The sequence below is a fragment of the Schistosoma mansoni genome, chromosome 2, assembly GCF_000237925.1.
Source record: "Schistosoma mansoni strain Puerto Rico chromosome 2, complete genome".
NCBI lineage: Eukaryota > Metazoa > Platyhelminthes > Trematoda > Strigeidida > Schistosomatidae > Schistosoma > Schistosoma mansoni.
In genome coordinates, this window is record NC_031496.1 from 4,429,614 (window position 1) to 4,445,282 (window position 15,669).

At 35.8% G+C, this 15,669-nt stretch overlaps 1 protein-coding gene across 1 annotated transcript in view; it reads left to right on the top strand.

The window, feature by feature from the left end:
• Positions 1-8,248: 8,248 nt before the first annotated feature.
• Smp_142380 (hypothetical protein) overlaps positions 8,249-15,669 on the top strand; it is a gene marked incomplete at both ends in the record, with an annotated part of 39,561 nt that continues 32,140 nt past the window's right edge. The window contains 5 exons of the mRNA XM_018795403.1: positions 8,249-8,523; positions 9,937-10,180; positions 11,196-11,378; positions 11,483-12,052; positions 15,312-15,603. Coding sequence (XP_018649719.1) covers positions 8,249-8,523; positions 9,937-10,180; positions 11,196-11,378; positions 11,483-12,052; positions 15,312-15,603 — 1,564 coding nt within the window. The remainder of the gene's footprint in view (positions 8,524-9,936; positions 10,181-11,195; positions 11,379-11,482; positions 12,053-15,311; positions 15,604-15,669) is intronic.

Below are 15,669 nucleotides of genomic sequence, written 5' to 3' on the forward strand. Positions count from 1 at the left end.
GGTAATTCCAATAATAATGAGCACATTCTAGGCCATCCGGAGTCTACATCCAATACACATTCGGAAAGACATATTATGAGTCTAAGGAGAGGAAGTACAATCGATCACAATATTTTGGATTACTATCTAAGCTGTGGCGGATATATCTGTTCCAACTAATGATTCTTTCGTACTTGGTGACCCTCTGGTTACGGATTCGAAATAATTTATGCCTAAATAGTCCTACTTATTGTAAACTACACTGTTTCGAGGATTCCTAGTTAGTACATTATTTCAAATATTTCTATTTAGTATACTGAAACAATTTTGTTAAAAACAAGTACTTGCTAATTATTAAACTAATATTAAAATTTTGTGAGGCAGCAAAGTCAGAAGAATATGAAACTTTTGTCCTACTGTACATAGCACAACACTAGAAGCAAGTGTAGAGCTGGCTATTCCCACTTAACAGAATATTAAGATAATCTTTACATTAGATAAGGAAGTAAAGGACCAAAAATTCTATTCATAAGTTTTTATTTCTCTAGCAGGTTGTTGGTTGGTTTTTAACCGCTCACCTTCGTCTTCTGTAGTTCTGAAAGAGAAACCACACAAAAAATATTTCGAGACTCAATTTCAAAATGTCAAACGATGCTATTTCAAAATGTACAAGCGAAGTCCTGTGAGGTCACCAGTTTTCCGGAACTTTGAGGGAGCGTGGTCTGTGTGTAATGCAGACAGAAATCATGGATACCATTGACGACAACAAGGGGTCCTATCCAGAACTTACACTAGTACCTGTTTCAACTAGATGGAACTAGTTATGCTGACCCAAGTTACTTCTGGCTCTCTTCAAGACCTTTACTCTACACCACTCTCAAATCCCAGAAAATTCTTACATCCACTGTTCTTTCAAAAGGAATAGGGATGTATTGAAACATGTAGAGATGATTCAACGAAGTATGTCTCAGGAATAAAGGGTGAATCGTATGAAAACCCTTTTCTTCACCTAGGATCACCATTGCTAGGTTGCAAGACAATATGAGGCGACTTGAAGATGGTTGAAAGCATACAAGGTTTTCCGGGAACTTCAGTAAAACATCTTGTCTGATTAACCTCATTGTATTTCCAAAGGTACATCGTTATGAATAGTCTACCAAAGAGTTAATGCCAAGGTAAGACCACGAATTTTCACACTACAGGTAGGCTCCGTTCGAAACGCTCTTCCAGTTGAAATGAACCTTAAACCTCTTTCCTCTGCTTCTTCGCATCTTATTTTTGCAAGTTTAAATACTGTAACCAGTCCGTTTGATGTCTGGCTACGTTATAGCTGTTAGTTCCAACAACCCCACTGTCCTTGAACAAAGTCGTTCACATTGGTATTAGTGCATATTATTACTCTTACCCGGCCTTACCTTTGTTTAGACACATAGAACATTAGGACTAGTGTTCTGTTTTTGTTCTCTCAATAATTCTCTACTAGTCAGTAGTAGTTGTAGCGTTTTAACCCCTATTTAATCCTATTGTTCGAATAGCACCAACCGATGTATGTGTACTTTTCTGTACGTAACTATCCGTATTCACCTACTTATCCATTGTTAGTCTATATGAACTAGGTCAATTGTTGAGGTGTCTCCAGATTTCATGATTCTACAACTCCTGGATGTTTTCTCGTGAGTGAATGCCATAATGTTTATCCTAAAAATATTCCACATTTTGGCTGTCATGTTCAGAATTTCTATGATGTAGAATAGTCTAAAACCTATGAGTAGAATTTACATTCAGTTATAATTTACCAGGGCCATGACTGAAGCTCGTGATATATCAACCAAATATATTCATTAAATACACAATGACTACTGCTTTCATGTGGCTGAAATTCTATCACTGGAGGTTACTAAGGACCTGAAATTGTATTTTCACATCAGGACAAAAACGCAAAATAATCATCCTGGTTATACCAACCAGTTGCAAAGATAGTTGAAATATTGGGTATTGGATAGGAGCCATTTTACATTGAGCGTCAAGCATAAGCGCTCAAAAAGGTTCTGGTCGTACTGGCGGATGACTTAGAGGTGTGATTTTGTTTTACTATTTATGTACAGATTATAGTAGATTGGTTTTTTGACGAAACTGTGGACGAGTATTTATCATACTCGTGTTCAGACATTTGCTTTCCAAACGATTATTTTAAACTTATTTTCAAATTATTGCAGTGAGCTACCTCTACTATTATTTATAATCATGTTATATCCAAGTACTGTTATAGTTAACAAGTGCTTTGGGAGTAATTTTTTTCTGTAAATGGAAAATTGAATGATATTGACTATCTCTAAAAGGTGTGATTACCAAAAATCTAGGGAGAGACCAAGTCGTAATCCAATTTCGATATCTGTTTTTGGTAATTTCCTAAACGTTTTCTGATCATGAAGAAAAACACTTGACTACTTAATCGCTATTCTGTTAATGACTCATTTACACCTTCAGCATATTTAAATCATATGTTCAAGTGACGTTGAGTTGTTTTTGGTTTCTGTAGATTACTATAGTTATTCTTTACTTATTAGTTCTTAACATATGTCTATTACCAGTTCGTCTATACCATTTCATGTCACAGTTTGCGCCTTTAACTTTTCGAGTGACTTTGCTAGCAATTCGTCATTCAAATAACATTTTGTAGGGTAATTATTTGCTAGATCAATTCCCTATGGGATAATCAGTAATTTACCCATATAACCTATAATACACTTTCACCTGACCAGATTATGATCGATTAGTGTACTAATGTGAATGAGATACTGGGATAATTTGTCTACAAGTTTGATGAGTTTTATATCGTGCGAATGTATTAACCAAATTAACAATAGGCCTGACTCAATCTTTAGTGGTTTCATTTAGCCGTTCTTTTTTCCGAGACTGTAACTAAATTTGGTTATGTATATAGGGTTACGTTTTGTTCGGGATACTATTGGTCTTACACCCACTGATATGAACGTGAAAAAACCACTATCCTATGTGACAGGACTTACAGCAGTTGCAGTTTCACCCTATGATTATTTATTTTTTCTTGAATAAGAGGTAATTTTAAAGAAGACACAAAATTAGCAAAACTTTTTACGGCCATATTCAAGTTGTGCTGGGAGGATGCATCGCTCAACAGAACTAGTTTCAAATTATATCATCTAGTCTCCAGCAATGAATTTAAATCTTTACATAGACCCTATTTTACACTACTTGATCTCACGTGATTAAGACGCAACGATCAGACAAGAAAGTGACTTCTAATAGGGTGATCTCATACTTTAGTTTGACTATCCTTAGTCTTTTGGCACTTGCATTATGCAGTCAATTCTCATTATTTCTCTACTCACCTAGATGTGACTTGTTTTTACAGGATGCTCCCTTAATACATATTTCAATGCTTCTATCCCTACCTTAGATTTCGACTGGAGCAGTAGTTTAGTAGTCTAACCAAGCAACTCTCGACAGCCCGCGTGTAGATGAAGATCCCACTGTATTTTTGTCTAGATAACCGAACACCATCAGTAGGTCGTGGCCAAACGTTGATTACTAAAATGTCTATCAGATTATTGAGGTCGACTAGCCGGATTTCGTTATTTAAAGATCTTCGCGTTCCAGTTAAAACGCACACTAATATAATAGCCTTATTTGGTAAGGATACTGAAAAGTTATGTCTTTTAAACAAAGTAGACAAAAATGAAAATGTTGGGTTTGTTTGTCGATTGTTAGATGCAGCGGTGCCCCAGAAGCGATATGGACTGACAACTAGCTCCACAATGAAGAGTCACGTATATGTAAATGGCAAATGGTATTTCTCGCTTCTCATGAGATATCAGAATACTTTTAAGAGACAAGTATTGTTCGTATAATTAGGCTCTCTGAAACTTAATAGTTTTCAGACAATATTTACTAAAGGTTGATAACATTACTGAAGTTAGTGAAATCATGGTCGTTGGCAGTGTTGAGATTATACATGAATTCATAGTGGATGTAGGTAAGTCAGTCGATAAGAACGATAGTTTAATGATTAAAAGACTTGACTTTCAGCCAGCTTACGATGCTATGAGTTTGTTTGAACTATGTGTCATGCATGCAAAGTCATTGGGTAGTTGGATATGTGATGTTGAAAAAAATTGCAATGGTGATTCACTAAAACAGTAACTTTAGTGCATAGAGTTGCTGATCTTTGATCTAGGATGGATAACAAGTCCTAGGTTTCCAAGTTGCTGTCTTCAAGATACCTAGAATAAATAATGAGACTTTTGGTAATATAGTTAGGAGGTGGTATCAATAAATTAACCACACTCATTCTATCTTCTGCAGGATGTTGTGTGCTCTGTCATTTTGGACTAAGTACTAAGTTGTTTATTTGTCAGATGGCTAGTCATTATTTTGATTCTTCAAGCATATCACTATCTTCTACTTCACCGTATAAATCGAGTATGACCATTAGAAAGCAACTAAGTTTGTTACGCTTACTTGCCAATATCTTTAAAATCATTCATCATACTTAATTTAAACACGAGACGAAGAATAAATTCATTGGTGTCGCCGTGACAACGCCATTTGCCACTAGGTGTGGCAAAGATGAATATATATCCTGTGAAGCCTCTGTAATCAAATTCTATTGCTCTAGTCAAAGGTTATAGGGAACTGTAATCGGAATTATCAACCTCATGCATGGTTCGTCAGGCCTGCCCACTATTTCATTTCTTATTCGATTCCATCATAGATATCTTCCCAAATGTCACGATTTCTTTATCTAACTTTCCAGGCGGTTGATACCCTACTATAGTACTCGCTTGTCGACCTAGGACTATAAGGTGACACAGTTATGTTTGGTGAAGGCTTTGACTGAAATCAAAACCTCCTAGTGGCCTTGAGCAGTAGTCCAAGGATGTTTTGATGAGCTTTATGAGTGCAGAATATTACTCCTAATTAGTTCTGTGCAAATATTTAACTAGTAGTATAGAATGGTTCAGTTGGGTGCATGGACCACTTCATTTGTCTTGAGAGTCTCATCACCCCTGATAGGCTATTGCCTGACTTTCGTCACTTGTGGCATAGGTGATGTGTCTGTCTCCCAACCAATTTTATTTATTTATTTATTTGAACACAAATATTGGTACAAGGGGGCACCAGATATATATGCGCCACACAAAAAATTGTCATTTCATTTTAATTGTATGAGGACTATGATACTGCTCGGGTGCACAGACCTAAGTAGGTGATTTTCTTAGGGGACCATACCCCGAGCCTTTGACCTAAAGTTCTGATCCACAAGGCAGTGGAGCATCGTGAGGAGATGCAGTCCCTTGGTAGCCGGTGATCAACAATTGGTTCATACACAATTTGTTCTATCAGGTTGCTGGAGTCCATGTGCATCATTGGTTTGGAATCAGGGTTTTCTAACTCCCCTAGATGGACTCACTGTGTCCACCAACCCGATTAAAGCACTGGACATTCGCTTTTCGTCCCCTCGATTTCGTAAACAACAGTAATGCCACGAGAAGGCAGTGAGTAGGACTTCCCTGGCAGAGGCTGTATATGCGTAGCCGTGTGAGAGCATTTGGAGAGCGAGAGTGGACCCTTCCCACTCTCGGCCGTACCAGGGCATTTGGGGGCTAAAACAACCCTCAACTAAAGGAGTACGTCAAGCAGCAGTTCACTATGTATTACTCTATGGGTGTGAAACATGGTCTTTAGTAATAGAAAACATGTATAGGGTGCAGGCCTTTGGTCATAGATATCTACGAGACATTGTAGAACGACCGAGTAAGCAATGCTAAGATTAGACTTAGGGTATTGTGGAATATGTATTTTGGGGCTTACAGTCCAATACCATTCATTTACTATCTGAATCAAAAGCTACATAATATCACTTCCAAAATTATATATATATATATATATATATATAGAGAGAGAGAGAGAGAGAGAGTTTATATTCATGATATCACATAAGGTAATCATATGATTAAATTTATGAATCTTATATTATGAATCTTATATTACTAGTTTAAATGAATTCGGTCAAATATATTTTAGGGTTCTGTTTTATTATACTTATCTTAATCTTGTTAAAAATGCTGGACTCTTAACAAACCTTTGACTGTTAGCATATTTCTAATGCAGTTTCTTTGTCTCTATATGCTGTTTATACATGTGTAATAAGTAGTTTAATTATATATTTCAAGCTGAGCTGAAATTAACGAAAGATATAGTATGTGGAGCAGTAATTAATGTTAATCTTTCGGTGTTGTTAGTTTATAGTCTATGTTGTGATATCATACCTTTTTTTGGGAAAATTAGTCCATTCGACGTATGTAATCTTAGTTACTTTAACTATCATCTGTTTATTTCACTATAGCATCAATCAAAATCTAGTGTCTGTGAAAAAAATACTAGTATTTATACTTATTCACCGAAAGCGGTTCGTTCCGTCCTACTTTATGGCAGTGAAACATGGCCGATAAGAGTAGAGGATATTCGTAGGCTACTAGTATTTGATCACAGGTGTCTTCGAAACATTGCTCGTATATCCTGGGACCACCGAGTAAGTAATGCAGTTGTTAGGAAACGGGTACTAGGTAAGAATGGCAAATCGACTGATGAAGTAGTGAAACTTCATCATTTGAGATGGCTGGGACACGTGTTACGTATGCCCAACCACCGACTGCCCCGACGTGCAATGTTTCATGGTGTAGGAGTAGGTTGGAAGAAAGCTAGGGGTAGCCGAACCAAAACGTGGCACAAATCCATGAAGTCACTGACAAGTGGACTGAGCCATGTTGGTAGGTGTAGACTACCTGGTTGGGATTCGCGAGATGATAGCAACCGATGGTTAGAGACCTTGAATGACATGGCTCAAAATCGTTTGCGGTGGCGAAGGTGCATCCACTCTTTGTGTTCTACCAACTTTTAATCTTCTGAATTCCTCATGTCTCTATCTTTTTCTCTTTTCAAATTTATTTCACTGTATTATACTCCTTCAATAACATCTTCAAACCCTAATCTTTCGGATTACTGCTTATACTCTTACTACTTCTACCACTGTGGGATTTGAATGGACAACTGCATCTCTGTGCTAATGTGGTATGGCAACTCGAACTGATGTTCGTGTGTACGAAGTTCTACGTTGTGACTGACTGACTCACCGAAAGCTTTGTTACGGTTAGGCGTGAAGTTTTATATGATAGGCAAACCAAGTTGATAAGGTTATATTGAAACCATGTCAGCTGAGATGCTTGTGGGATGTTGCACGTTCTGAACCACATACATTGAGTTCTAAGTGGTTTGGGAGTGGTTTTGCAGACTAATTTATACTCGTGTTTATCGAATTAATCCTTGTGAATCAACGAAGAATTACTGTATTTGCTATCGCTGATATATCAAAACTGGTTAATGATATGGTATGTTTTATGGTGCGCTATATGGTATCCGTTATGTTTTCCGGTGTTCTATAACATTTCGTGGTTAATTTTAATTTAACGTAAAGAGCTCTAAAAGTTACTTGTCTCCAGTCTCCATTGATTTTCCTAATGATAGTGATCAAAGCGCTCGACTATCAAGCAGTAGATTTAAGGTTTGAACACCGCGTCATCTAATTCGATTTGGCGATTCTTTAGTTCTACTTGTTCTCAAACAGAATCAGTGTGGGTCAAAGTAGGTGGGGAGAGGTTTGAACCTGAATACTTTGATCACAACCACCACCCAGAGCTTTTTACATAAGTTTGTATTTGGTAAACAGGACACAAATTTAGATGTTATCTTGTATGCTAGCTGTTATTCTTGACTTCTGTGGTGTTTTTCTCTTTTTAGAGTGTAGCATTAATACTGGTCTTGACATACGCTACATAATTCTTGTCAGTTGGCTAGTATGTTACCGGCAATTTCCTTCCTTACGATTGTTGTTTTGATTAATCTATAAATGATCTTGTCATATTTTTTTTTACATTTGTTTATTTCAGTAAATTGATAATTGTAGGTAAATTGTTTAACACTGAGTGTCTAGCCGATACTTCTTTGTATGTGTAAACGCAACTAAGTAAAATAATTTAAAATATTTATGTTGATTAATAAATTCTACTGATTCATTTCAAATTCTTTTTAGTACAAAAATAATTAAATTCAATCGTCAATAGATTAAAGCATTAATGATTTGCTCTGTTTTTTTCTGATGAGTGAATATAAGTTGATATACCTTTATACACGTATATTATCGTTTTCTAGATTATAATAGATCATCATTATGTCAAATGTTGTTGTACGGACAAATGAATTTTCAACTATATGGCCTCTATTGCTAGATTATAATCAACGCGAATGTTTACAAATTTTACGACGTCTTGAATTAGAGGCCTATAGTAAAATTGTAGCAGTATTACGAGCACAAGGACCATTGACAGAAGAAAAGAAAAAGCTATTGCATAAATTACAACGTCTTTTAAGTATTTCAATTGATCGGCATAAAGCTGAAGTTCGTAAAGCTTTAAATGATGAAGAGCTTGCAACTATATCAGAAGCGTAGGTTTTGTTACTGCTATTAATATTATTATTATCATTAGTATTAGTATTAATATTAATATTATGCACTAACAGAATAGTAGCTGTGTGGTTAAGGCGTTTGACTTTCAGCCACCGGACTTCAGGTTTGAATCTTGCTCCATCCAATTCACTGTGAGAAGCTGGGTAGTATCAATTTCGACTTACGCCTGTTACTTCCAAAAAATAAATAAATAAATAAACTCCCAATGGAGCATAGGCCACCGACCAGCATTCTGCAACCCACTCTGTCCTGGGCCTTCCTTTCCAGTTCTATACAACTTTTGTTCATTCTTCCCATGTCTGTCTCAATTTTACGGCGTAATGTGTTCATTGGTATTCCTCTTTTCCTTTGGCCTTCAGGATTCCATGTAACGGCTTTTCTTGTGACGCAGTTGGGTGATTTCCTTAATGTGTGTCTTATCCACTTCCTGCGCTTCTTTCTGATTTCTTCCTCCACTGGAATCTGGTTTGTTCTCTCCCACAGTAGCCTGTTGCTGATAATGTCTGGCCAACGGATCCGAAGTATTTTGCGTAGACAACTGTTAATAAACACCTGTATCTTCTGGATGATGGCTTTCGTAGTTCTCCTTGTCTCCGTCCCATACAGTAGAACTGTCTTGACATTTGTATTGAAAATTCCGATCTTGATGTTGGTTGACAATGGTTTTGAGTTCCAGATGTTCTTCAGTTGTAAATATGCTGCTCTTGCTTTGCCGATCTGCGTCTTCACATCTGCATCAGATCCACTGTGTTCATCAATGATGCTGCCCAGATATGTAAAAGTTCTCACATCATCCAAAGCTTTTCCGTCAAGTGTAATTCGATTGTTGCAGGTTGCATTGTATCGGAGAGTTTTGCTTTTCCCTTTGTTTATATTGAGACCTACTGCTGCTGAGGCTGTTGTTACACTGGTCGTCTTATCCTGCATTTGTTATTGCTTGTGTGATAGAAGAGCCAGATCATTTGTGAAGTCTAGATCGTCCAGCTACATCCTATCTGTCCACTGTATCCCGTGCTTCCTTCCAGATGTTGACGTCTTCTTGATCCAGTCGATCACCAGGAGAAAGAGAAAGGGTGAGAGTAGTATCACCAGGTGTTAAATATAGAGTTTGACTCAAAGTCAAGAATATGAATCTTTACTTGGTTGGTGAGTTAATAATAAAGTGGAGTGGCGGCTCGGTAGTTAAAGGATTCTACATTCAGGTATTAAGCTACAGGTTTGAACATCGCTTCATTTACTTCAGTTTGGATAACTGGTTTGTATTTCACATAGCCCTCATAATTAGAATGTGACTCGAAGCCAGTTACACAAATCTGTATATGGTTGATGAGTTAATAATAGTAATAATCAAAATATTGAACATTAGTCTTCTTGTTTTTTCCTTTTTTAAGTGTATGCGGTAAAGAAGTTGATGAAGAATGGATCTTAGAGGGTAAACGTATTTCACCAATTTTTCAACGTCCAAGTCCTGAGACTATTTTTATATCACAAGCTAATAAAGCTTCTTTTGAACAGTTGATTCGTAATTCTCGACTACCATGTCCAGCGGAAACAGCAACATTTTCTGAAACTTTCATAAAATTAGCAAAATTGAATGATGATAAAGTTGATGTTAAACAACCATCAGTTGAACAGGTAAGACAAAATAAATTTGGCTGCGGTTATCCGCAATGTTTTCAATGTCAAATAGATTTGATATTTTAAAGCCTTCAGCCATTTCTTAATTCATTTTATAGCTGAGCGCTTCACGGAGGATTACATTTTAAATTGTAACATTCATTATTAGATTTATTTTCTTATTTGGGGTAATGGGCTGGACTACACTTACCTGTTTATATTGGACAGTTGGGAATAACTCCAAACGTTCGGAATGAAATTACTCTTCAATTACATATTCATGAAATGAATAAAAACCGGTTAAAGTTTCTGGTAGCAGCCTACTTTATGTGTCTGTAACCGTTAATACTACTTTGTATCTGTGTATCCTCATTATCTTCAGGCCGAAAAGTAAATTATACTAGAGCATTTTTGAAGTATTTTCATTTATTTCTGACTACGAGAAGGTGAGTTCAATAAAAAAGGATTTTTAGAGAAAAATATTGAAGCTTTTTCTGACTTCTATCTAAGACTCTGTTAGTCCATGGAGTTTTTAACCTGTTGATAACTGTAGACTGTTAGATTCACTGGAATAATTCACTCGTGGCCAATTAAAGTCACAAAAACTGTCTGAGGTTCTCAAAACATTTATATATAAATATGTGTATACATATTAAATGATTTTACAATAGACAATATTTATCTTAGATTGAAAACTCTCACATTCAAAGGAATTGACAGTCATCTTTCTTCAAAGATATGTCCAAAAATGACCACTTATATATATATATATTCAGAAGGGGTTTTGTGGAGATTTCAGTATTTTTTCAGGTTTTTCATGGTGGTCTAGCTTCAATTGACTCATGATTTCAACTATGAAAAAAATATATATCTGGAAGATGAAAAGTTTATCTACTGGTAAGACAGCAGTTGGTTTACGATTAACCAGTGAGAGATTGAAAAGAAAATTGCACGATAAATAAACTAGTTACTCATGAGTAACACAATGAACATCTATAAATCTCACAGTCTTTTATTTGTCATTTTATTTTAGAAATGTCCTCCAATAGTAGTGACAAATGATAAAGTATGTGATGAATCGAAGACAGACATTCACACTGTTAAAGAATCAATTCACTTTTCACAAAACAAAAATGAAAGTAATATTAAATTAGATAATTCTATCACATTTATATATATATATACATATATATATAGTCGGTTCATTTCAGGAAACGTGTCTATATAACGAGATATCACAAGGGGTTTTGTGGAGATTTTAGTAATTTTATATAGTTGAAAGCACGAGTCAATTGAAGCTAGACGACTATGGAAAACCTGGAAGCACTGGATATTAGTTCATCACTTCAAATGGATATTCAACAAGAAAACCCTGCCCTACCCACTTCCTTTTCTTCTTCGTCGTCATCTTCATACACTGAAGTTATATGTGCAAAAAATCAAGTTTTATCCAATCAACTAACATCATTGCCGATAGTTACACGTGAATCTTCATCTTCTGGAAATAGTTGTCCATTGAAATCGGAAAATACTTCACTTGTCAATTGTATTAGTGATACTATATTGAATAGACCTAGTAAAGTTCATGAATCTGTTTCGTTGAATGAGATAAATACGTCAACTTCAGTTGATGGTCAATTTACAACACCCGCTACAACAACAGCTAATGTTGTTACCTATGCGATTTCAGAATCTCGCACTATTCAACCAGTTTTTAGTCAAGTCAACCGAATTCCTATTACAACTACTATAACCAGTGGCAAAGTATTGAATTCATCTAATTATCCAACTGTACATGGCGTGAATCTGTCATCATTGCCATCATCATCTTCAGCTCATACATCTCAACATTTGGTCGTACAAATGCATCGAAATCCCGACGATTTATTGGTTAGAATCTTAAAGTGTCCTTTTATCCTTGTTTTAATTTTGTGCATTTTGCTGTGACATTTTTATCATTAATTACTTAAACTAATTATTGGATGAGCAGTCAGTCACAACATAGAATCTGGTACGTATGTACATCGACTCAGGTTGCCACACCCTATTAGCACAGATGATATTTGCCAAATCCCGGAATAGTAGAGGTAGTAACAATATCAGTGATAGTAGGAAAGATTAATTATCAAAGATACGATTCAAGAAAATGTGAACTAGTGAAGGTAAAGAAGAATTTAAAAAAACATTCAAAAGCCTAGAATCTGAGGAAAGACAAGGAGTGGATGCATCTGTGCTATTGCAGAAGATTTTCGTCCATACTATTCAAAGTCTCCAGTCACTGGTTACGATAGTCATGCAGACCCCAACTAAGTAGTCTAAACCTTTTAACATAGCTTAGTCCGATTGTCAATGTTTCTGTAACCTCGTGCCGTGTTTGGTTCGACTACCCCTAGCTTTCTTCCAGCCTACTCCTACACCGAACAATGTAACACATCATATCACCTCACCTATATTTGAGTCTGTATACGTTTAATTTTGTTAGGACTTTCAATTAACTTATTTGACAGACAGTGTCACTAGAAAGGTAACAATTTGTCTGTATCTTTGTATGATTATGTATTTCAACCTACATGCATATTCCTCTTACTAGCTTAAATCGCCTGATGACTCATTAACTTTCCTTATATATATGCTTCTTAAGTCTTATCAATTCATTCGCCTTAATTCGCTCACATTCGTTCCCTTGGATTCATTCGCATTAGGATTTCTGATCGTATTCGCTTTGTGTGCTTGTGGCTTTATGATCTGCACTGTGCAATAACAAACTGTAGTCAACGCTTCGTATTGTCTTCTGAAATTTATATACCGTCAGGAGTTATCTAATGGTGGTTATCAGGACAAGTGATGTACGAAGTATTAGGAATTATCCCAAAGATGTTCCACTACAGTTTATCCCATTCACATCAGTTGATGAAGTTTTACTACTTCATCAATCGATCTGCCGTTATTACTTGGTACCGTATTCCTAACATCGGTGTTGCTTACTCAATGGCCCCAAAATATGCGAGCAATGCTTTGAAGACACCTATGATTAGACTCATGGTATTAGACAAAGGTCGTAAATCTGTTGGCAAAATTGTAAATATTCATCGATTTGTATGACTTGGATGTGGATCGCATGTGCCTAGCCACACAACCTTACTCGACCCGTCCGGTTCGCTGGTGTAGGATTAGTTTTTATGAAAAATAGTCCTTAGGAGGGGAGGAGTCGCAGATCAAAACGCGGCACATGTTCCTGAAGTCATTCACTATTGATCTGGGTCATGTTATTAGACGCAGACTACCTGGTTGAGGTCTGCGATGTTATTGTAACTAATGGTTGAAAGTATTGGACATATAGCTTAAATTAGTCCCAATGTCACAGATGCATTCACTTTTTGTCTCACCTTAGATGCTGAGTTTTGAGGTCATTCCATATTTTCTATTTCACGAATTAGTTATTTCTTGAATTTATCCGTAATTCTTTTTATAATTACTAATACTGCTACTTTGGTATTAATCTCACTATGATGGTATGTAGTGTGTAACTTGAGCTGATCTACATGCATGTCATCTCGAGTTAGATGGGAGACAGTGGATCATTGCTGTTAAAAAATCAACTTACAGTTGGCACATCACAAGTTTTGAACTCCATTCTATTCACTCCAGACAACTAAGTACAATCACTAACTATTACACAAAAAATGTGCAACTCAATGCTAAGTACATTTAAATATGTATTAAAGAAAATGGGTCATATTACTATTTGTTTCTAATTTAGCACGAAAAGAAGTTCCGGAATTGTAATCGTCAAACTTAAAAAACACATAAATTTTAAGCATTTCCATAATATACCACCGATACGGTCGTCTTTAGACTGTAAATTTTAACCAATAGGTAGTCAATAAGTCACTTGTTAATAGTGTAATTATCATTCTAAAATATTAATGGACGATAAACACCTTTTTATTGACACATTTATTTCTATAAAATTTCATCATACATTCTTATCAAGTATGAGAAAATGTGGTATTGTTTTTTTATTGTAGGTAGGATTTTTCTATCAGGATTATTTACTGTTTAACTCATTGGTTTACTGGATTAATTTCACTTATCATGAATACTAGTTAGAATATATTGTTCCGTTTCGTAACATCAATTTATATATACAGTTTAACACAAATGATAGGCTCATGATCATATTTCTAGGGTACCGCTTTTCAAAATGTCCATTTATTACTACCAATTTTCTCATTTTCAATTTAGTTTATTTGACTAATCATCTGTCAATCGCGTATGCTTTATAAAATGATTTCAAATCATCACGATTTTAATCATTGTGAAACAAAAATTACCACCACGTTGGTTGGCATACTTTTCTTTCTCCATTATCTTTTAGTGAAACCAGGCACGATTACAATAAAACACATGCACTAGATATATTCGACGAAGAAATGAGATGCTATGGGAACAAGACTGATTATAAAGAGATGAATATCAATGGCAGCTAATCACTTTAAAAATATTTTTCACATACATTTTAGTATCTTCATAATTTAAATGCTTATAAAACAGGAATTTTGTTGCTACTTTGCATATTTCGTGCTGAAAATTCTTTACTGTAGCCAAACATATAATAATGAAGAAATCGAGTATTATTGTTATAATTTCATTGGCATCACGAACAGATCTAAGTTAGACAACCATTGAAAACCTGGGAGAGCTGGACGGCTGTTTCGTCCTAGTGTGAGACTCCTCAGCAGTGCGTACTCACGACCACGTGACCAGGGATCGAACCCAGGACCTTCGGTCTCGTGGAGTTCAGTGTCAGTCACTTAGTTACCTCACCGAACACAGTAGGAGATTTGATTGAACTCATACTTGTGCATCATTAGATGCTGGCTCACTGGTATGGAGGTTAAACGTTCTCATACAAAACCCACCATTCTACGTTGCGAGGTTGTGATTGCACTTTTCTGAGGAATCTCATGCTAGGACTAAACGGCTGTCCAGTGCCTTCAGGTTTTCTTTGGTCGTTTAACTTGAATCGGTTTATGATCTCGATAAATTTCAACAATTTTCATAAACGTATACTGATAATAATTACTGTTATTATTAATACTATGTAGTGTTAATATGCTCATTGTTTATTTATTCAATACCTATACAGGATTCTAGCCAACAAGTATTAACAACGACTCAACGGTGTTCTCTAATCAATCCTACTAATTCAGTTTATGTCTGTGAGCATTTAACACCTACAGTGACGCGTTTATGTTCCTCTTCTTCTCCTAGTCATACTAATAATTTTATAACTAATAGTAATAAACTATATCAACCTATCAGCAGATCGAATTTAGATAATGTGATCGGAATAAAACGCCACCACCACCAACAACAACCTCGTACATTGTCATCCATAACTCCTAGTGTTCTAAGCATTCAAAGCCTTTATAATAGCAGTAAGTTTTAAATAAATTGATTGTTTGTTTTCATGTTTTTTTTCGTGTAAACAGTCACTTTACCGG